We start from the raw sequence: 21,231 nt of genomic DNA on the forward strand, positions 1-21,231 counted from the left end.
CTCGCGCCACCAATCAGCAAATCGCAGACTAAGCCGCTCCCGCCTTCCAGCTCTGCGCTATCAGAACCAATCACGGAGGGCCTTGTTGGCTACCGGGTTGTCCTCGTTGCTGGGCAACCACGCGTTTACCGTGGGGGGACCCGTATTGCAAGAACACTTTAGTACTTTTTATGATTTACCTTGTTTTAAGCATAGCGCACCGACAGCACTGCGTTGGGAGCGAAAAAATAAGTTATTTATAGCAAAGTCAGCGGCTTTTAAACACACCCGGCAGCCCCGGAGGGGCCGGCGCGGCCCCGCGGCCTTCTGCTCCGGCGGGGGGCTCCGTGCCCGCGGGACCCCTCGGGTTAAACTGGGTACGAGTGTGGAAAACCTGGAATTAATACAGGCAACTCCCTTTGAAATTTAGTCATGTACCGGGGGCTTTATTTAAATATCACTACAGCATATAAAACTGCACTTCGAAGAAAAAAAAAAAAACAAAACAACCCAGATTATTTACATACTTTACATCGAGATGACGAAAACACACTCGACAGCCAGACAGTGTTATGGGATGGTTATGGCACGCTGGTGCAAACCCAAGTGTGCCTTCCCACACCCCTGACCAACTCCGGCAGAGGACAAGGATGCGAGGTTTTCCCAAGGCCACGTTAAAGAATCAGACCATTAATTTCCGGAATATAAACCGGTTTTAACTGAAAGATATTTCACTTCTTTAAGGACCCTGGCTGCTGTTGTTTAAGAACGCTGGATTGACAACTTTAGCAACTCAGGCGTGTTGAAGCACTACGTTCACTTCTGGCACAACGGCCAAACCTTAATTTTCCTTCTCTGCCACAAAAGCGTGTGCTGCCTCACGTAAGAGCTTGTGCAATCTTTGAGAAACTCCCAAATATTGCACACACGTCCCCTTCTGCTATGCCACAAAACACATCCGTCGAGGCTAAATCTGCAGCTTTTGTACAAGAAAGAAAAACCAACTTCATCCATGAAGCACAAAGGATTCAGCCTTCTGGTCCACTGAGCTGCCTGTAATCACCTTCGCACAGCAAAAATCTGTCATTTCTTCCATTACAGGGAAATTTAGCTTCTGTCACAGTCGCTCATTTCTTTTTTTAATCTTATCCTGATGACAATTTAAGATCCCTTTGCACTAACTTCTTGAAGTCTTTCTCATTTCTTTTAAACCAACTGATGTTAAAAAATACTAAACCATCTGAGCTGCATGAAAAATATATATTCTTTAAAAAATCACATTTACTCAGCTCATTTTGTAGCACTAATACTTTTTTTAAAAGAAACTTTTAGACCAGTTTCAAACTTTGAATGAAGGCTGGCTGATCCTTAAATGAAGTTCCTGATCTCATGAACTGAAACATTGACCAATGGTTTGAAACGCAAATAAAAAAAAGGTTACAGCATTTTCTAAGTACTCAATCTGACAGTGCAAGTTACTCACACCACTTTTTCAAGTCTTCCTTGGTGTATTTTACTCCATCCTCCTCTGCGAGGCTCTGGAACAGTAGTTCATTTAACTTAAGCAAAGCGCTTTAGTCTCAAATTTTTCTTACCCACCATTTTGTTGTTTGCTCAAAAATAAAGTATTCACTTTTCGGAGTGTTACCAAACCCTTCAGAGAGTGTTGCTGTATCACTTCAGAAGCCGAGTGAGCCTGAGAATCACACTCTGTTTCACTGGAAATTATTTACCAACTCCATTAGCCTCAAAAGTTTTCACTGGAAGCAACATCAGCCTCTTAAAAGAATTCTTTCCTTTTCCACCATAACTGAATGGAATGAATGAAAAACATGGACTTCTTGAGCTCCAGTTCCTCAGTCCACTTTCCCAACTTTCTCCAAATTTAAGCACCATAGACCATGCGACTAGCTATGGTACATTTTCATTTACCTTCTTCCTAAATTCCACTTACAGTCATGTTAATTATTTCAATGATAGTATTTTCAACACACTGGCATAACCGAACATCAGGGTCCATGCTCGCAACGTCCCTTGAACAACTTTTGTTAGATGAATCTTTACAAAGTCCTGAAACTTCATGTGGTTTCTCCTTTAGTTGCTGGAGACCTAGAAAATTAAGTAGAAGCAGCAAAGTACATCGACATAAATAAATATAGTTTTTAAATTGGTATATTACACCCGTAACACAAACATGTATGCTATGAAATTGCAAATTTGAGCCACCACTGTTTCATGCACCAGGCTTAATTCCACAGATTATTTCTAAGACACTACAACATTTCTTTTTCATTTACCGATGTCTGACTCCTTTGGAGTTTTCTGTATTCCCTACTGCTTCTTTTAATGTAAATATTCTAGCATAGCTATCATCAGGGAACCTGGTACCAGATGAACAGAGCATTTATCTTTAGAGAAAAAGAGAGACAAAAACATGCTTGAGATCAACTGAAACAGTTAATCCGTGTTCACACAATCACTATCTATTTATCCAACTGTGCTATGTCATGTGTAAGACTTCGGGTAGCTCGTTTTAACTTCGCATTTCCAACACATTAGGAAGATTCTATGGCCATTATGCCTCAGCTGAGGGATTGAAACGTCCTTGTGTTCTCAAAAACCAATGGCCTTTATTCATGTCTTTCGTCCTTCGACTACAATGGCAAATCCTATTCACAACGCTGCATGCAGGGATACATCTTGATATTATACATGCAAGGAAATCAACAGGAAGGCAGCACTAAGCTTAATGAGAGGGGTACTTCCAGATTTTAGCCTCTAAACTCTCTCCTCCAACCCAGTAAATCAACTTATCCCTATACCTTTTATATCTACAAGACAACAGCAATAGACTTGATACTGCGTTCTGACTACTCTCAAATTTTTGAAACATAATTTTCTCCCCAGGACCATGATGTTATTTTTGAAATACAAGGCGCTTCACTTACGTGTAATGATGGGGTCGAAGTCTCTTGTCTGCGTAGCAACATCAGAGGCACAAACTTGTCCTATTTGTATCAGCAGAGACATGATATCCTCATACAAAGGCGGAAAGGCTTGACAGAACGACACCAAACAAGGCAGGGTCGGCATAAAAAAGGCATAGCGCTTCGTCTGGGTTAAAACTATCAAGGAAAAGGAAACGGGTAAGTAAAAAGGAATTATTATTAAAAAAAAGTCAAGAATTGTTGTTACTTTTACGTTCGTAATTAACACAGTGGCATTTGGACAAAACTGCATTCCACCTAGACAAATAATTCTGATTTACACAACGATGTATTTAGGGGTTGCTGGAGCATTTACCTGTGAGTAGGGTTCCCATCACATTGATCGCTAAACGAGCCACGCTGAGAGATTTAGGTAGTGCGTACTGGATACACAAAAACGAAAGTAACTGGATGGCAAATATCTGTTAAGTAGGTGAAAGGCAAAAGAGAAATAAGCAATAAAGTTAGAGGTTGCTTTGCACTTTCTATCCAAAGCTCTTCATGTAACTTACGAATTAGTAAATATTCCCTATGTTACCAATGAGGAAAGTCAGAGAAGCCTTAGTAACAGTTATTGTGAATTTTTTCTGCTGACATTAAGAAAAAAACCAAACCCACATATTTAACATTAATCAAAGTACCAGCGTTAGTGTTTCAGAATCTACCCACAGACACAATTTGTTCTGACACTAACAACAAGAAACAAAGCAACGCAAAATTCACAATATAATCCTTGTAAAAGCTGTTTCGGGTCCCATGTGTTGTACTTTCAACTTTAGCTGAGTGTCTTCTCATCAGCAGTAACTTTGTATTTGAGAAGGGATTAAATAAGAACAACTAGAAAGTTGGCTTGATACAGAAAACAGAGGAAACTTTAGCCCAACAAATCCCAATTACCTACAACTAGCCAAATAAGTCATCTCCTCTAGACACAAAGTACCAAATCAATGCCTACAAATTGCTTTAGAAAGTAATAATGAATGGTTATTTGCAATTTTTTTCATAACTATCATCATAAGACCTTCAAAAATATTGGTAAAACATTTCCAAATGAAATTCCTGACTCCTCCTTTGCTGAGCCTGTAGTGAGAAGAAACCACCACTCTTCAGATTCGAATAGCGTAACTTTGAGGAAAGCAACACGTCATTCTGGCGGGCTTTGTCCTTGCAGTTGGACCAGGTAAAGAACTGGTAAGACAACTGGCAAAGCCGAAATTTAAATTGATTTAAAGATCTACACCTTACGGTCTTGTCCCAGGCTTGCTTCAGAAAACAGTAGTAATATTCCCTGGAAAAAGACTTTAAAGTTTCCATAAGAATGAATAAAATTTTGATCTTAAGGCTGCTTCATCTGTTCCAGAGAATATCTTTGCAAAAAACATTCCAAAATTTAAATCTTCACAGAATTTCCTGTAGCTATAAAGTATCAGATAAAAACTAAATAGGTAAAACCTTTGCCAACTGATTTATACTCAATATAAAGAATGAATGAAAGCCATTATTGAAAAGTGCTTTTATATGTGTCCTTGAAGGTTAGTGTTGAAATTCATGAGTATTTCCTAAACAAGCATACAGAGATATGTCAGTGGAGTTGTCACAATTCCCAATTTGGGGCGAGGGCTGCGCCTTTAATTTAAGGTAAAAGTGCTACAGATAGAGTACCTTAATACCCTAGGCAAGTTAGAACAAGAGCTTTTCAGTGATCCTTTTATTACCTCCCCTTAACCAATACTTCATCAGGGTTAACTACTTGGAGTGCTTCTCAAACTAGATGACTGCACAGTACCTGTTTTTCAAGTTCAGGCTGGGCAATGAGTTCCGGTATGAAATCCAGACAGATGTGCATCGACGGAATCCCCGCCACTGTTAGTGCCAGAAGTTCACATGGATAACCCTGTGTGGTTAAGAAAAACAGATATGTCAAAGGTGTTTCAAAAATTCTGCTGCAACTAAGATTTTAAACTAGATCTGCATTAATGTTTTTTTCAAAACTAATATACTTGTAAATCTCTCTTGTTCAGAATTACAAGCAACAGGCCTGCAGCCCCAGGCAGCAAGAGGCAGGCTGGGTGACAGACCCAGGGTCTGAATCAGTTCTTTATCCTCAATACTCAATGTATTATTTTCATAGAAACTCTCCCAACACCCCCAAACTAAACCAGACTGCAGTGACCCTTTCCCTCTGGGTCTTTCCCCATCTTCCAAACTTCACCATAGACTCCAACTTGCTGACTGCACGACTGCACTGTTATGACTTTTTTGGTGACTTAATCAGTTCCAGGTCAAGGCAAATTAACTCCTTTTAAAGAGACTGCCACCTGGCAATGACCAATTTAACACACACTAAAAACACATTTATATTTTAAAAATTTCCTAGTCTTTTCCCCCTTCTTTTTTGAAGACATACAGCTGCTTTGGCAGAGACAACCTTTCTCCTTCCACTCTAAAGAGAGAAACTGTGCCCTAACAAAAAGTAAAGATAATAAGATGTTTACATTTGAAGGCAAATTACAGCTTTGAATAATGGATACACTGATTCAAAAACATATCAAAAGATGTGGAACAAGTAATTATAAGATGATTAGGCCAGTTTTCCTTGGCCTAGAACGGACAAACTATTTTGGTATAAAAAAGGGCAGAGGCACAAACAAAGCACATGTTTGATGACAAGCAACAGGCATGGTTTGGCTGCTCCCTTCTCGGCGACAACACAGAGTCCAAGCACTGAAATCCGAAGGAAACGTAAGTACTACGAATTTGGTGAGACAGGAAGCAGAGAAGTGGGCTATTACTTCTGAAGGAACACAACAGCATTCCACATCCTTTGACCACTTCATTCGGCTCTTTCTTAACCAGAGAAACCATGGAAGAACTAAAATAGCGGAAAGCAGACCTGGAAATGAACTAGCTTGACTATGTTGGGATCAGCTATATACATCTGATGCAGTAGACAGCAGATCAGACACTGGACCTCTCGAAGATTACACAGCAAGCTATCTTCTTCTTCTTCTAGCTCAGGACTTTTAGGGCCTGTGCTACCATGAACACTCTTTAGCAAACTGTGGGTATTACTGCTCTGGGCTTTCTCTTCTTCTGTAGGTAAGCAGATCTCTAGAAGAATCTGCACAGCAGCACTGTCCTGCGAAGAAAATAAGCAACAGAATGTACATTAAAAACCCCAATGAAATTAAAGTAATGACAACTTAAGACACAGAAGACTGTGAGGTGGCTAGAATTTCTAGCTATATTTTTTTTTTATATAGAATAAAACCAATCAGTTCAAGAACCACAAATCCTGTAGAATGCTAAAAAAACCCCAACACTTTATCTGAATCAAGGCTCAAAGAAAAAAAAGCTTTAATCCAACAGATCAACATACAGATCAAAAAAGTAAATTCAAAGGAAGCTCCAATGGTCCCTTAAAGCATCCAGATCAGACAAAACATGCACATGGCCATGTAATTCACAGTATTCAGGGGAAACTACACTGCTCATGTAAATATAAAACTTCCTATTAACTAAAAAATCATCTTCTAAGAGGGACTACACATGTGATATTCTTCCAGACAGAGGTTAGAAGAGACTGTGTGAAACAGGATCACTCAACAATTCCCATAATGTCAAGCCAAGGAAGTTAACCATTCTCCAGCCTCACACTTTACAATGCTGGTTGCTTCTCTTAAATAACATAGTTCAAATGATCGTGCATACGTCTGCCCCATTCATTGATGGTTTACTGCTCCAAATCCAAGTAGAGAAAGAGCCTCTGGAGAGCACAATCAGCAAGGCAAAAAGGTCTAGTAAGCAAAACACTTCTGTCCTACCAAACAGAACAGAAGGCTATCAAAGCAGCTAACCACCACAATGCTTCTGACTGGAAAAGAGAAGTTCGAAAATATTTAACCATCTGAATACAGAGGTGGTTTTCTTTTTCATGGTAACAGAAGTCAGTAAAAAAAGCAGTAAAAAGATGTCATTTTTTAATTGCCTGTTTCTGTATTTCTGTTTTATCACTGTCTTTCCCCACATCGTTTAATATCCATTTCTTCCCCTTTACCTGAGCAGCAAGCAATGCATTTTTTAATTCTTCCCTTGTAACTTCTGGGGCCTCTGGACCCATTGCATTGTTTTGGGATGGCCTAATGTCCTGCTCTGCTGTTTCTTTTAGGTGAGAATTGAGGTAAGCTTTTGAAGCAAGAAGATATCCGTTCAACATGTGCAAAGTTATATCCATCAGAGGAGGACTCCTGATATGGGAACATGTGACAAAATAAAGGCATTTCAGTAGGCAGAATATTAGGACAATAATAACATGAACAAACTAAAAACAATCCTCAAAGGCTCATGTGGTTGTAGGCTGGTTCATACTCAAGCTGTTTGCCCTAACACAGCAAAATACTAAAAGACACAAACCCTCCTGCTGCCCCTCATGCACACACGTATGTGTACACTCTACAAAAACAAGGAACTGCAGAAGAGACTAATTTCTGATGAACAAAGGAAACCCAAAACATGCTGTACATGAAAATAATAACAAAAAATAATTATCTGAATGATGGGGAAAAACAAGGCAGTCAAGCTCTGAACTACTTCCATAATATTAAGATGGTAGTTTTCAAATCCCATTGCATTATAGATCTCCCTAACAGTTTTAGAAACGTAGGATTTTCAATTTACATCCAGGGCTGAAGGGACATACATTTAAAAATTTCACCTACGGGCTGGGGATTAAAGATGTCATCAACGGAAACTTGAAGTCTAGCAGAGTTGTAGCAACTCAAATGAAAATTGGATTCACAGCTAAATTGCTAAGAGGCAAGGAGCGACAGATACATACAAACAAGAACGTGAAGAACAAATCAAGTTGACTATTAGCCATTTATAATAAACAAAAGGATAATACATATGGGGAAAAATAAACTACAACTGACAGAAAACATATAGAGAATACAGAAGGAATAAACCTAGGGGCTGAAGTACATTTAAAATGATTAACCGTATCTTTTTTAGAATAACAGATGTAATTTTTTTCATTACTACAAAAAAGCAAAATTTAAAAATTCTGACTTACTATTTGCATTATTTCATATTCTCCTTAAAAATGGGTCCATTGCTCTCAGCTATGTTCATTTTCACTATTAAAATTCACAGCTTATTTTTCTGCATCAGAGCCATTAAGCAGCGTTACACATCCTCCTCTGTCATCACTGACATCTAGAGGAAGTAATTTCTAAGTACCACTAACAGACTTTCTTGGGAAATTAAGCAAATCTACCTTTGTAATATCCATCAAGCACCCACTGGCAGAAACTGTTACCCCAAAAGATGGAACAGCTTCAGGCCCACGAGAGATGGCAAAAGGCAGTGTGCAGTGGAAGGATCTTGCAGCTACAACCTTCAACCAGCACCACCACTGTGTGGCAGCAGCCATTTTAAGCATGCTGCAATGTCTATTTAGAACAAATTCACAAGCACAAATCCAAAATGGATGATCTATGTACAAATCTCAAAAGTTTCCAAAATAGAACTGAGGATAAGGTTGTCTAACAAGACACTCAGCTGGACAGTACGACAAGCTGAAACAGCATGCACAGCTCGCTCAGCCCTCCGGCCAACAAGCTTAATACAAAAATGATGGAACTTACAAGCTTGTATAATTAGTTTGAAAATATATTTTGAAGTACTGAAAGCTTTTAGAAGTCTTCTGTGAGAAACCTTTGTGTTTAGCATTCACTACATATCAATGTAAGTACCCAGAACATAAAAAGCTGAAGGAGGGAGATGCTTACCTATGAACTCTCTGATCACATCTCAGTACAATCAAAGGATCAATCATCAGATCATTCTGAGTGTATTTCTGCTGTCGGACTGTTTTTACTGAAGGCTGCAGAGCATTAACAGTCATCACCCACAACCTAAAACGAGATTATTTTTACAATTTTTTTATTAGATAATCTGTAAGAGAACAAGGATCACGTAAGCATCTGGACACACATCTCAAATAGTGGTATTTCTCCTGACACTCATCTCAGCGAGCCGTATGTCTCCTGTCAAGGAGCAAACACCCATGCTTCATTTGCAGCCCTTGAAGTCAACCAAGATACAGTTAACTTGCACTTGCTGGAATTGCAGCTTCCAAACTGTTTTCACTGCAACAGAGCATCCAGTTCCTCCAAAAATGCACATTCTTACCAAAGTGACTTCATGTTTCAGGAGCAATTTGTCATAAACAATGTGCACTACAAAGCCATATTCCTGCTTTTTAAGTGAACTGGTGACTTCCTTTCCCCGAGAACAAGAAGTACCATCCTTTTAAATGTAAAGGTTAAAAACTTCAACAAAGCAAAAAGGAATCCAATTCCAACACATTCTATTCAGTCACAACCTCCAATTTCCCAGAAAAAGGCACCGTCATTATTTTTGAAACAGAAAGTAGCATTCCACCTATCTGCAACAAGAAACTAGAGCCCACCTTCTTGGCATCACAGTGTTAAGAACCATCCAAAGTTTATTGACAGTCTGAAGAATCCTCCGAGGGACTCCCGCGTTCAGCAAACGATTCATATTTGATGTCAATACTTCTGCATACGGGATCAGTTCACCAGCTGAGAGAAGCGTCAGATGTTCTAAGATCTGCATCAGCTGGGTATGATTTCCAGGCAGCATGGAAAACGCTGTAAAATAAAGACAACAGGATCTTGGTAAAACTGGACTTCCCACATTTTTCCTGAGTTGGCAGCAAAACATTTTCACTGTACGAACGCAGCACGATCGAATCAATCAAACGGCTACACGCTTCCAAACCCGCAGTATTCCAACCAATTTGGAAAGAACACTGCTTCCCGTGAAGTTATTTACCTTCCTGGAGCTGTTTGGGAGAGTGATTCTTCGCAATGTTTGTAAGCAGCATCCTCCTCAGTAAAGCATCAGTGCCCGTGATCTGCTCCTCACAGATCCAGTCTTCCACAATGCAGAGGTGCGGATAGTTAGTTGCAAGAAGGCGTAGCAGTGCGGAATGTAAGCCTTTAGGGATGTTGAAAGTATACATCTTGGGTTGAAGCAGCTACATCTTTCACCTGAACATATTTGTGCCTGTTGTTTCAATGACAGATCCCAACTGAACCCCTACTGAGAAGTGCAACGAGCTGGCAGGTTTATAGCCTGATGTAACTCCGACAGAAAGGAAAAGTTCCCTTTTGGAAAGGTGAGAGGACTCTATCGTAACTCTTAAACTCAGTTTGGAATAATTACAAATTCTCAGGTAATGTCTACTCTAAAACCTAACCTACCGAGGTAAGACCTACTCTAAAAAGAACTGCCTTCCTCCAACTTTCACTACTACTCTTCAAACATACCTGTAATCTCACTAGTTGCTACTGACAGATTTCAAAAGAAAGAGCAAGGAAGGCACGGTATGAAACAGAGAATAGCCACCCAGCTGGAAACACGCTCAGCCTTCCTCCTTGGTGCACATTAGACTTTCACACACACAGATATACCTCCCAGTTCCTGCTGCAGCCCTTGTGCCTGCCGGATGAGGTACTTGATTGGAATCTGATCCATTAACGCAGAAGAGTAAGACTTGGGCTTTTTCTGCATGGCAGCTATAAGGGAACAGGAGAAGAAACCACACATAGCAGTTACAGTTGGAAAAAATTATTTCCCCAGCTGAATCGATAAAGAAAACATAAAACACTTGTCTCTATATTAGCCAGGTAAAACAGAGAAAATCCCAAATAAACTCGTTCCTGTTAAAGTATTAAATTAAGCTCTTCAGGAAACCATTTCTGTGAACGTTTCCATTTAAAGACCTGCCTGGCATTGAGATTTGCTCCATACTATCTTTGACCAAGTCCAACCCATTTTGAGATCATAGCTGAAATCTGAACTTTCTTTATTCAAGCTTTTTTATTCTTAAAAAAAATAGTTATCAGTTGCTACATGGAATTCAAAATGTTGGCACACACAACACTCTGTAGTGAGGTGGAAGTTATAAATGCAGGAAGAACTACAATTGATTTTATAGTATTTTAGTCTTTCTTCAATAGCCTGAAGCAAACAGCACTGACAAATGCTATAAACACATAAGAACACCCGCCAGACATAAATACTATGTTTTCACTGAAATTAAACTTTGTCAATGAACTACACAACATTCTTCAGAACTGATTTAAAGTCTCAATTTCAAAGGTAGAAAGAGATCATTCAGTATTGTCAGCTGTAAAATTGCCAAACCCGAAGAAATGTGTGTGCAAGTCTGATGACACACGAATAAATGAAGATCTGAAGTAATTAAGAAGTCTCTGTTAATTGTTGCTGTACTTATTACATGGTCAAAAACACTTTTGGTAACTTTTTGGCCAGCTTGGACCTTTTTCGATTTGGAAAACAAATTACTCAACTACAGAGCTTTAGCAGAAACTTTTATCTCCTGCAGTTCTATAGCAATGATGTATTTGTAACAAGAATCTAAACTTTTTATGCTGTGCTTGAATCTGACAGCACCAGGAATTTTGGTTGTAAGAATTCCTCTCTTTGCACCTAATTTTCAGTTAATCTGTTTTCCACTGATGCCTCACATATACCTAGTATCTTCGTGTTCGCCAGAAGTGCTTCTTCGTACGACAGGACATAGTAGAGGACGAGCAATTGTGTTGTGATGCTGTATCGTTGAGTAAGACGAGTATTTTCCCCCTGTACATAAAACCACATACAAAGGTCATGCTGCATTCCTGATTCCTGAGCACAAAAATTTGGATTTACTTGCAAATGTGAAGAAAGATACGGCAGAAGGCCTTGTATAAAAATATCAAGCCATATGAGGTCCAAGCTGAAAGTTGCAAGGAACTTTTCTCTTTTTAAAATGAGTTTCAAACATAAAATGTATTTTTGGTGCCTTGGGACACTAATAAGGAGCAATCCCAGGATTCCTAGGCAAACCAATGCTTGCCCCTCATTCTACATGCATCCAAGTGACCATTCTCATGCTTCTATCAAAACAAAAATGCTTTTTTCAAAAACAGCTAGAGTGCTTCGGTTAAATAGTATTTTTATCTAACAAGATCAAGTCAGTACAAAAATTACACAACTCCTACACAAGCACCTCAACTTTTCAATCCATGAAGTGCTTTTCTTTGCACTTCTAACATCATGAGTCGGTGAGTTCCCAAGGAAAAGGGCAAAACAGGAACAAACAGCAATCCTAAAATCTGGGTAGCACTGACAAGATTCACCTCAAAACACACGACCATCACTGTAGCAGGAGGCAGTTCACTATACAGGCATTAAAGAGTGAAGCAACGTACAGAATGCGTGTCATATACATACAAAGTACTGAACCACGTGTTCACAATAAAGACACGAAAGAAGGAAACAAATCATTTACCCCAGAGAGTCCTTGAAAAACGTTCAGTATCTCCTGTTCTGTGACAGGCTGGTTTGTGGCCTCTGGGTTGGATTTAGATGCAGGAGTAAGAATGGAGTTGATGTAGACATCGATCAGAGGAAGCAACTGAGGATGGAGCGGAGTGGTGGTTTCACAGAGCTGCCGATAGATCCAGTCCTAGAAAAAAATATGCCACTGTATGTTCAGTTTCGAAGCTGGAGGGCAATTTTTTTTGTCTGCAAGTACCTCCCCTTTTAACTAGTTACAAAAAATGTAACTACATTAGGCTTTGACTTTGCAGAGTGTAATACCAGTTCAGAGTTGGGCCTGGTCATAAACTGTGTATACTGGACCCTGCTCTCTACAGACCCACTAATAAAACTTGTCCTGGCTGGAAATTTCATTCTGACTACGATTTTATTAAGCACAGACAGGAGGAGAGAGAAAACTTTCTTATTATTTTTAACTTCACTAAGTTGTGGTCTCGGGATTACAGAGCTAAAACTGGGTACTCTAATTTTATAGTTCCTTCTTAAATTACATGGAAATAGGCTAGAACATGCACCAAGAATTCTGTTCCTATAATTCATCCGAAAAAACAGCCTGCAAAACCTAGCCAACATTCAAAACTATGAACAGCAAGAAAATGAAGGTCATACCTTAATGGATACTTTGTGCTTGGTGAATGATCGACTTTTCAAAAGCTGGTAAATGCAGTGAATGGGTAAAAACCCCGTAATGTTGGCACTGAGATTGCCCGTAACGGGCACACGAACCGCGTGGGCCGTAACAACCTACAGGAGAGTTATAATTAACAAGAAAAATACCACAAATATTCAACTTATCACAGTGCAGAAGCACAAGGTGAAAGTCACACAGCTACGCTCTTTCTGGCATTTATTTTTGGTTGTTTGGAAGCTGAAGAACATTTTTAGGTAGTTTAACACAGTATGTGTAAAAACGCAGCAAACGTACTACATTTCTGAACGACTTCCTGCTACTGCAAGAAAATAACGTCAGAGTGGACAATTTTTCTCCTTTGCTTCCCCACTATTTAAAAGAGCCAAGTGTTCAAAAAGCATAATCAGATCAGAATACAAGAAGCAAGAGCCGAAGCTCTTCAGTACAACAGGGCCTGGATTCTTCTTGTAGGTCAAACTGAAGTCAACACAGAAAAAAGAAAAAAAAAAGGAGGGGAGAAAGAAAAGGCTTAAAATACCTGTTCAGTGAAAATCTCCTGTGTGAAGATTGTCTTCATTCTGCTGAGTGAGCTGGGCTTAATGACAATCTGAAACAAAGTACTTGCAGTTTAAGGTTCTGGCTTTCTTATTTGTATTGCAAATTTATTTTATAAACTGTTAACTGTTTTAAACTCATGTTCACTGGGATACCAGGAAAACATTCACATCTATACTTCAAATGTAAACCAAAAATATTTTTAAATGCCACAAGTTCATCACTGCACATCTTCCTTATCCTAAAACCCACCCACCTAGCTTTCACATTTGATGAGACACACTTTCACGACAGGAAATTAAAGGCAAGTCTCCCTTGCTAATTTTCAGAAATTAATTACCTAGATATTTCTTTAAACTATTTAAAATAAGAAGTTTGCAGGTCAGTTTGGAAACTACTTCAATCAGTCTTCTAAAAAAGTTCATTTCTTGCAAATAACGATTTCAAGTAGTCAGCACTTTTTAAAGATATTTTTATCATAACACTCCTCTGTATCAAGTTACTCATTTTTCTACTCTACATTTGTTGTAAGTATATTAGCAAAACCAAAGTTCTTTACATCAAAACTAAAGCAAATACGAGACTATAAATACAGAGCAAAAAGTTAATTTCAACAGAGTAATTATATAATAGAAATGGTTTAGAATTTACCTTCATTCCCAAGGTGGAGCAGACCAAATCAATGATGGCACTGAGCTGATTGCTATGGAAATACATGGCTACCAAGAGAAGCATCTCTCCAAACGAAGCAGACACACCAGAAATACTAATGACAACAAAGAGGAAGAGTTAATTTCCAACAGGACATAAGTAAATGTGAGATTTCTGGAATCATTAAAAACAAAAGCAGTCTGCTCTCACCTTTCAAAGTAAGCTTCTTCCTTTATCATCCAACTAAGCCACATTACCATGAGCTGCTCCTGTTCCGGGGTGCTGCACAAAGAAAATCCATAAAATATCCTTTCCCCAGGAGCTAGTTTTACCAACAACTACTAGCAGAAAAGCCAGCATTTGAGGAATCTTACAGCAGGAGACATTTTTGTCGCTTTCATGTTAGCATCCAAGAGCTGATAAGCACTGGTATCTAGCACCAGCTTCAGTCCAGCTGTCGGGAGATTTCCTGTCTTGAATGCACAGGGCAAAAGCTACACCCATTAAACACCTACATTGCTGCTCTCTTGAACAGGGTCTCTAAAGAATTTAGCCATAAACTTGTTCAGTGAAAAGTGAACAGTAAGGCCTACTTTAGCCTTCAAAAATCATTCCAAAGTAAGCTAATCCCGATGCTCCCCTCTCCAAAGATTTGCTATAAACAAGAGGGAGAGCAGAAGGGAATGTCAAAGTACTCACTACAGCGTGAGACAAATCCCTTCAACCAACATATGGAGATTTGTATCAAGAATTAGGAGAGGAAAACTGTGCTGGCTCTGGGGAGGTCATTGCCTTAAGGGTGCTAAAACTGTAACATCTTTACGCAGCTCCTCCTTTACGGAGAGGTACCTGACAAGAGTGGAGAAGGCCAGCAGCATACAAAAGGAAAGAGACACAAAGCGAACACCAGCCGGAGTTGCGGGAGGTCGGCTGGTCATTAGCTGCAGAAGCTGCTCAGCTTCTTCATCAGTTGGCCTGAACAGGACAGAAAAAAACAAAACTCATACTGCTAATTTAGAAGTGAAGAGATTTCCAGTCTCATCACAATGGTTAAAGGTTAAATTTTCTCTGTTACTTAATCTTTTTATCAAGATAAAAATCATCAATAAACGAGCATCAAGACTAACTGGCAATTCTCTTTGACCTTAAAGACAGAAAAATCTCTGTTAAGAGGTAACAACAGTGAGAAAACTTCCCCAGGACGTAACTGCCTATTAGTACAAAATACCTAAACTAAAACTAACAATGCCTGAAGATGCGATATCGGCGCTCTCAGCAGAGGAACAGAAACTCTAAATTCAGGCAGCGTATGTTGCTGGAGTTCTCAGCCACTTTCTCTTCTACGTGCTGCACCAACCACTTAGGCCCGGACTTCTTTTAACAGCTCACTAGAACTGGTTTTGCAGCATTAAAGAGAGCACCGAGCTTCTTGCACTATTTTAGATGAAAAAACTTTTCTGCTGAGAATAGTACTGGAGAGTAAAAACCAGACCTGTCTCCACAGACCTCAGTATTACATCATACTTGCTCTAAAGACAAAGCAACTGCCATCAACTGGCAACTCCAGCCCTGGGCTCGTGAGAAGGGCCTCCCCTTGCACTAAAATTGGTGAATCCTGCCAAGGCTGTTCCAAGGACGCAATGGCATTAAGAGACAGCTCAAGTTAGAAGCGCCCAAAGCTCTCAGCCCCTGTTTAAATGGACAGACAGTGAATAAAAAAGCACGCAGAGCATTAAATCATTCATTACTTCAGCCCAGCGATTCCCATCAAAGCGCAGTAGAGACGTAACAATGCGCTGGCTTTCACGACGTGCTCTTCCTTCAGCCCTGAATACACAGACACGTTTGGCTCCGTATCAACATCTGCCTCTTCAACAATGTGTGTGCTGCGAACCGTGGGAAGGATTCCCATGAGCTCCAGGAGCAGCTGCCTCCTCATTTGCCAAAGCACAGAACTGATGTTATCTCTTTTTCTCTGTGTAAGAGGTTAAAAGACGAGAACAACAACGTAAAACTCACCCCATCGAACAACGTATTACATAAGAGCTTCAATAAAGATGACGTCGAGGAAAAAACAGAAGTGGGGGGTGGGGAGAGGAATTGTTTTAAAATACAATTTTCAGTACCAGGGCAACAGACAACACATAATTATATTACAACAGGTTATGACATCAGAACACAAGCTTTAACGAACTCAACTAACTAAGCAAGTCAAGACACAACTTCCTATTGTGAACACGTTCATCAGCTGAACATTATGAACGTACAGTTTCCTGGTTTCCATGCCTATTGCATCATCTACCCAAAAATCTCTGAGGAACAACCAAATAGCTGCCTTCAGGGATGCTGTTTATAGACCTGATGGTCCCATAGGAACACGTTGCCTTGTAAAGGTTGCTCCAAGACAGGCAACAGATTTACAGGCATTCAGACAAACATGGGTGCCCACACCCAGAAGAGTTACAGCAAGCTGTAAGGGCATTTTTTTAAAAAGCAGAATATTCACAGATTTTCATACCTGCTGGCCATTTCGGATAAAAGTCCCAAACCAAGTTCGAACCTTTGCATTTGTTCCCAGTAGCAAACCACTCACAAAACACACCAGGTCACTCACTCCATCATCTGAAGCTTCATTTTTGGTGTGATCCAAGGTCAAGGCCACACCCAGACCTGGTAGATGACACTCCTCCACCTGCATAAAATGCTCAGGCTCAATCATCTCTTTCGTTTTTAAAGCTCCAATAAGGATGATAATCATGATTCTGATGACAGACTAACGAAGACTTACCACCATGCCTCGGACCCTTAGAGCTTGGGAAGGGTTCATTTTACACAGGTGGCGAAGTGCTTCTGTCCTACGACGGCCTCCAACACTTTCCTCATCCTGCCGCTCCCCGTTCTTAATCAAACCTCTACAGACTAAATATCCGACAGGAGGTGTAAGTAAATCCAACCTTTCCAACAGAAAGCCACGTAAACATAAACATACAAGGCCAGGCCGTTCTGTCCAGCTCCCTGTGATTTACTAACTGGGCCACACACACAAATCTTGTCTGGGCAAGAACTCATGATCTACCCTACATAAGCAGAGCAAGGAAATGGTCTTTCTCCTCAGAGAAATTACAGAGTCATTAAGGATTAATGCATCATCTAATTACTACTGGTACTCTATCCAAGGTAACCTGTGCATCTGGCAGCCCTGGAGACTGAAATCTTACAGCGAGGTGAGCGATGCTGAACAGGCAACATCATACAAATTTTTCACCTTGTTCTAGGGCTCAGTCTAAGAGACAAGAACTATTAGCAAGATTCGTAATCCCAGTCGTTCACTGCTCGAGTCAGCCTTTGTAACGGTGGCCTACACCATGCACACAACGAGACTACAAGCAGGCTGCAAAAAAAGGGAAACCAACACGATAAGAATGGGAACCCATCAGCATCTCTAGGTACAAACGCATTCGAATTATATTTTGTAAGGCAAACTCTTTCCCTCTCAAATATTTACAACACATGGTTTAGCCCAGAGTTAACTATATTGCTAGAAATCGTTTCAAACCTCTAGAAAAAGTAAACTGGACATGAGAAACTATAACTCACCCTCGTTAAAGCTATCAGGAACATTGGCCACCAGCAGGCAGAGGAACCAGGCTCCATTTTTAACGTGCAACAGAGCTTCAGCCACATCGACTATTGGCAACAGTGAGGGCAGCTCTGGATAAAGAGAGGTTTAAAAGTCAGCATTTCGCTGTGAAACAAGTAAAACCTTTAATACGCATCTCAATAACACGCTCAAATCAATAAATGGAAAATCAATCCATGATCTATTCCTCTTTTAAAGAGCTACACAGCCAAGATTAACCTTCAACCAGTCACAACGGCTCTAAAAGTTATTTTTTTACATTTGTAAGAAGTTAGAAAACACTATAAATACAGAATACTGCACCTGCTTGCAAAATGCAGAGAACATCTGCTGCCTCCTCCAGGTAAACAGGACTCTCGAAGAGCTCAGAAGATTTGAGAAAAAATTCACCATTCGATTCCGACACCTACAAGACATTATTCATCACCACCGAACAGGTTTTATGAAGCAATTTATCTGGTCGGTCTTTTATGGCTTTAAATCCAGCAGATCGAATCCATTAAAAACTGTCAAAAACGTACAGCTATAAACACAGAAGAGGCAAGACGAGTGTTTTGCTAAGAGATATTTACTAGTGGAAATACTTCAACATGGCTGGTATCCTTGCCAGAAGAAAGAGAAACAGCTCACTGACAATTCTAGAAACGTGGGAAGTTTAGCCAAGGAAATTAAAATGCCGGGGGAGTGAGGAGGGGAGGGTCAGAGAAACACAGTTGGCTGTTATCGTGCTGCAATGGGAGCAAAGAGCTGGATGGAAAAAAGTCATAATTTCATTTTCAAACGTGATTTCTGCACTGATGTATCACAAAATCACATCAGGCTCCAGTACAGCACATTAGGGAATATGCAGAGTCTCTACCACATCAGAAAAGATTAACCCCGTCTGTTCTGAGGAAGAAAGACGTTTGTTCCTCTAGGAAGCTGGGCTCATGGGGAGTTTGAGCACAAGCCACCGTTCCACCAGACTGAGACTTCAGGTCTTGGTGAAGCAGGTGAGAACCGGAGTGCTCACACGCACCAGGAGCACCAGAAACAGAACCAGACAGCACATCGGCCCATCCAGAGCGCGTTTTCACTGGCGCAAAACCCACAAGCATCCAGACACGGAGAAACTCACCTTGTTCATAATGGCCAGCAACTCGCTGAGCACGAGCCGCAGCCGGCGAGGTGAGTCGCTGTGTTCGAATTCCAGTGTCAGCCCGTGCTGGAGCTGGGACACCAGGATGCTCTCTCCACTCCCTCCTCCCAGCTTGTGCCTGCCGGACAATCAAAACCAGCAACTATTAAACGTGTCACTAAACACAGATATTCCATCAGTTCGAGGACGTCGCGAGCTCGGTGGGGATTTCTATGATGCCAACGATCAGAAATGACTGTTGTAGCTGCAGTGCAACACGACACCGAACTCAGCAGCTTGTCCAAACGCCCAGGGCCTCTATTCCCCAGCAGCACGGACAGCCAGGAAAGCGCATCGGCCCGATCCGTCCCCCCCCACCCCGGAGCGGTGCCCGCCGCTCTCCGCTCGCTCAGCTCCCGCAGCGCACCGCGCACCGCCCTGCACGGGGAGGACAACATTCCCAAACCCCACACGGAAACGCGCCTCCCTGCGCGCTGCTCTGTCAAAAATCGCGCTTTTCCCAACAGCTTATCCCGGGAGCGGCCGCGTCCGTCCGGCGCTCCCACAGCAGCGGCCAATAAACCCGCTGGAAATACCGCGCAGCGGCTTGCGCCGCAAAAGCCGCCGCTGGCCGCGCTACCGGAGCTGCTGCTCTTTGCTGGCGTCCTGCTCCAGGGCGTGGAAGTCCACGGAGAGCAGCGCCACGATGGAGTTGACCGCCTCCACCCCCGAGAGCAGCCGCAGGATGAGCTTCTTGTCCTGCGCCCAGCCCTGGCTCTGGTCGGCGGGCGCGCAGAGCGCCATGCGCACCAGGCAGGGCAGCAGCAGGCGCAGCTCGGGGTCGCTCAGCGCGGCCATGCGCACCACGTCCACCTTCTGCATCGCCTCGAAGGCGTAGGGGCTGACGAACTGCAGGCCCGAGCACTCCGCCATGGCGCGGCCCTCCTGCGCGGGAAGTGACGTCAGCACTGCGACTGGCGGGAAGGAGGAAGCCCCGCCCCTTCCCTTCCCTCCCCTCCCCTCCCGCCCCGTAAATAAGGCGACGCCACAATCAAGGCTTCATGAATAATTTATTCCATTTGAAATTTTTTTTTTTTTTAAAAAGTATAAACCTTTTTCATTTCCTCAATCACAATTTGTACAACTCAGTGTTTATGGCATTCGGCGGCAATAGTGTTTGTTCCTTAATCGCTTGTATATTTTATTTTTCACTTGTTTTTGTCACGATAAATACGACGACTTGGCCCATGGCGGGTGGCGGCTGCGTGAGACGGTGGAACAGCTCCCTCGGAGTGACCCAGCCGTGCTGGGGGCGTGGGGAAGGCGACATGTCCAGTAACGAGGCCACGGGCTGTGTCATCCCGATCCGGTCGCTCGGCACGGTCCTCACGTCCAGTTGACTCGGAAAAACCTAAGCGTTAGGATAGTAACGTCCTGAAAAAGTGACCCTGAGGATTGTGGTAGGTCCCAAATCCAGTTCTGCTGTAAAGTAACCTTTACTCCACTGAAAACAAAAAGTACACCCACAAACAATAATAAAACACGTTAAGTATGAAGCATAGTCCTGGGTCCTTTACTTAAAAAAAAAAAAAAAAAACCAAACAAAAAGAAACAACCAAAAAAATCCACACCCAAAAACCTTCCCAGCTAGAGGCTGTTGAGACAGTGATGTTGTACAGTGTCCCCTAATTAACAAGTTCCCAAAAGAAACCCAGATCAAAACTTCGTTTACGCATTACTACCAAACCAGACTGATATGCTGGGCAGCCAATCAGAGGGTACAATAGCATTCCTTAAAACATTTTACTCTCATTTGTGAAAGCTCTAAAATAACGCGACATAATATTGTGATATTACAGTATTAACAAATAGTGCTTGATTAAAGACATCTGCAAGTCTTCCTAGCAACACATGAAGTTAAAACTACCAACAGAGGTAAATATAGAAATACAATAATCTGCGCCGTAACTGACAGCTAAGTAAGAACATAGCTGAGGATTTAAATATAAATTCATTTCTCCTTAAGTATTCCAGGAAATGTTGGAAAGGTGCAAAGCATCACAGCTGCTTTAAAACGTGAGGGTCGTTTGCAAGTACAATTGGTGGCCTGCTGGTCTAGCAACAGGGGTTTTCAGAAATCTAATTCAAATAGTAGCCAGTTGAAGGTGACCAAATGGCTTAAACAGTCATAGCTAGGTTAAAATACATCTTTTTAATCAGAATGGATCTCAGATTC

At 41.4% G+C, this 21,231-nt stretch overlaps 1 protein-coding gene across 2 annotated transcripts; it reads right to left on the minus strand.

Annotated features, from left to right (window-relative positions):
* Positions 1-414: 414 nt before the first annotated feature.
* INTS2 (integrator complex subunit 2) lies at positions 415-19,928 on the minus strand. 2 transcript variants are annotated; one of them, XM_086624463.1, is made up of 24 exons: positions 19,636-19,928; positions 18,996-19,134; positions 18,182-18,284; positions 17,836-17,949; positions 17,027-17,157; positions 16,757-16,930; positions 15,987-16,213; positions 15,088-15,213; positions 14,449-14,520; positions 14,239-14,353; positions 13,571-13,639; positions 13,011-13,145; positions 12,352-12,528; positions 11,552-11,660; positions 10,466-10,570; positions 9,825-9,989; positions 9,439-9,640; positions 8,756-8,881; positions 7,024-7,213; positions 5,860-6,105; positions 4,753-4,860; positions 3,283-3,388; positions 2,928-3,104; positions 415-2,088 (listed from the first exon to the last, which is right to left on the minus strand). In XM_086624463.1, exons 1-24 carry the CDS (start codon positions 19,926-19,928, stop codon positions 1,919-1,921), a joined length of 3,579 nt encoding a protein of 1,192 aa, XP_086480589.1. In that variant the 3' UTR covers positions 415-1,918. The 2 variants fall into 2 exon arrangements, with proteins under 2 accessions (XP_086480589.1, XP_086480590.1); XM_086624464.1 differs by lacking the exons at positions 17,027-17,157; positions 18,182-18,284; positions 18,996-19,134; positions 19,636-19,928 and having other exon boundaries at positions 17,836-17,943.
* Between the last annotated feature and the right edge of the window lie 1,303 nt (positions 19,929-21,231).

Source organism: Tauraco erythrolophus, chromosome 21 (genome assembly GCF_009769465.1).
Source record: "Tauraco erythrolophus isolate bTauEry1 chromosome 21, bTauEry1.pri, whole genome shotgun sequence".
NCBI classification, from domain to species: Eukaryota; Metazoa; Chordata; class Aves; order Musophagiformes; family Musophagidae; genus Tauraco; species Tauraco erythrolophus.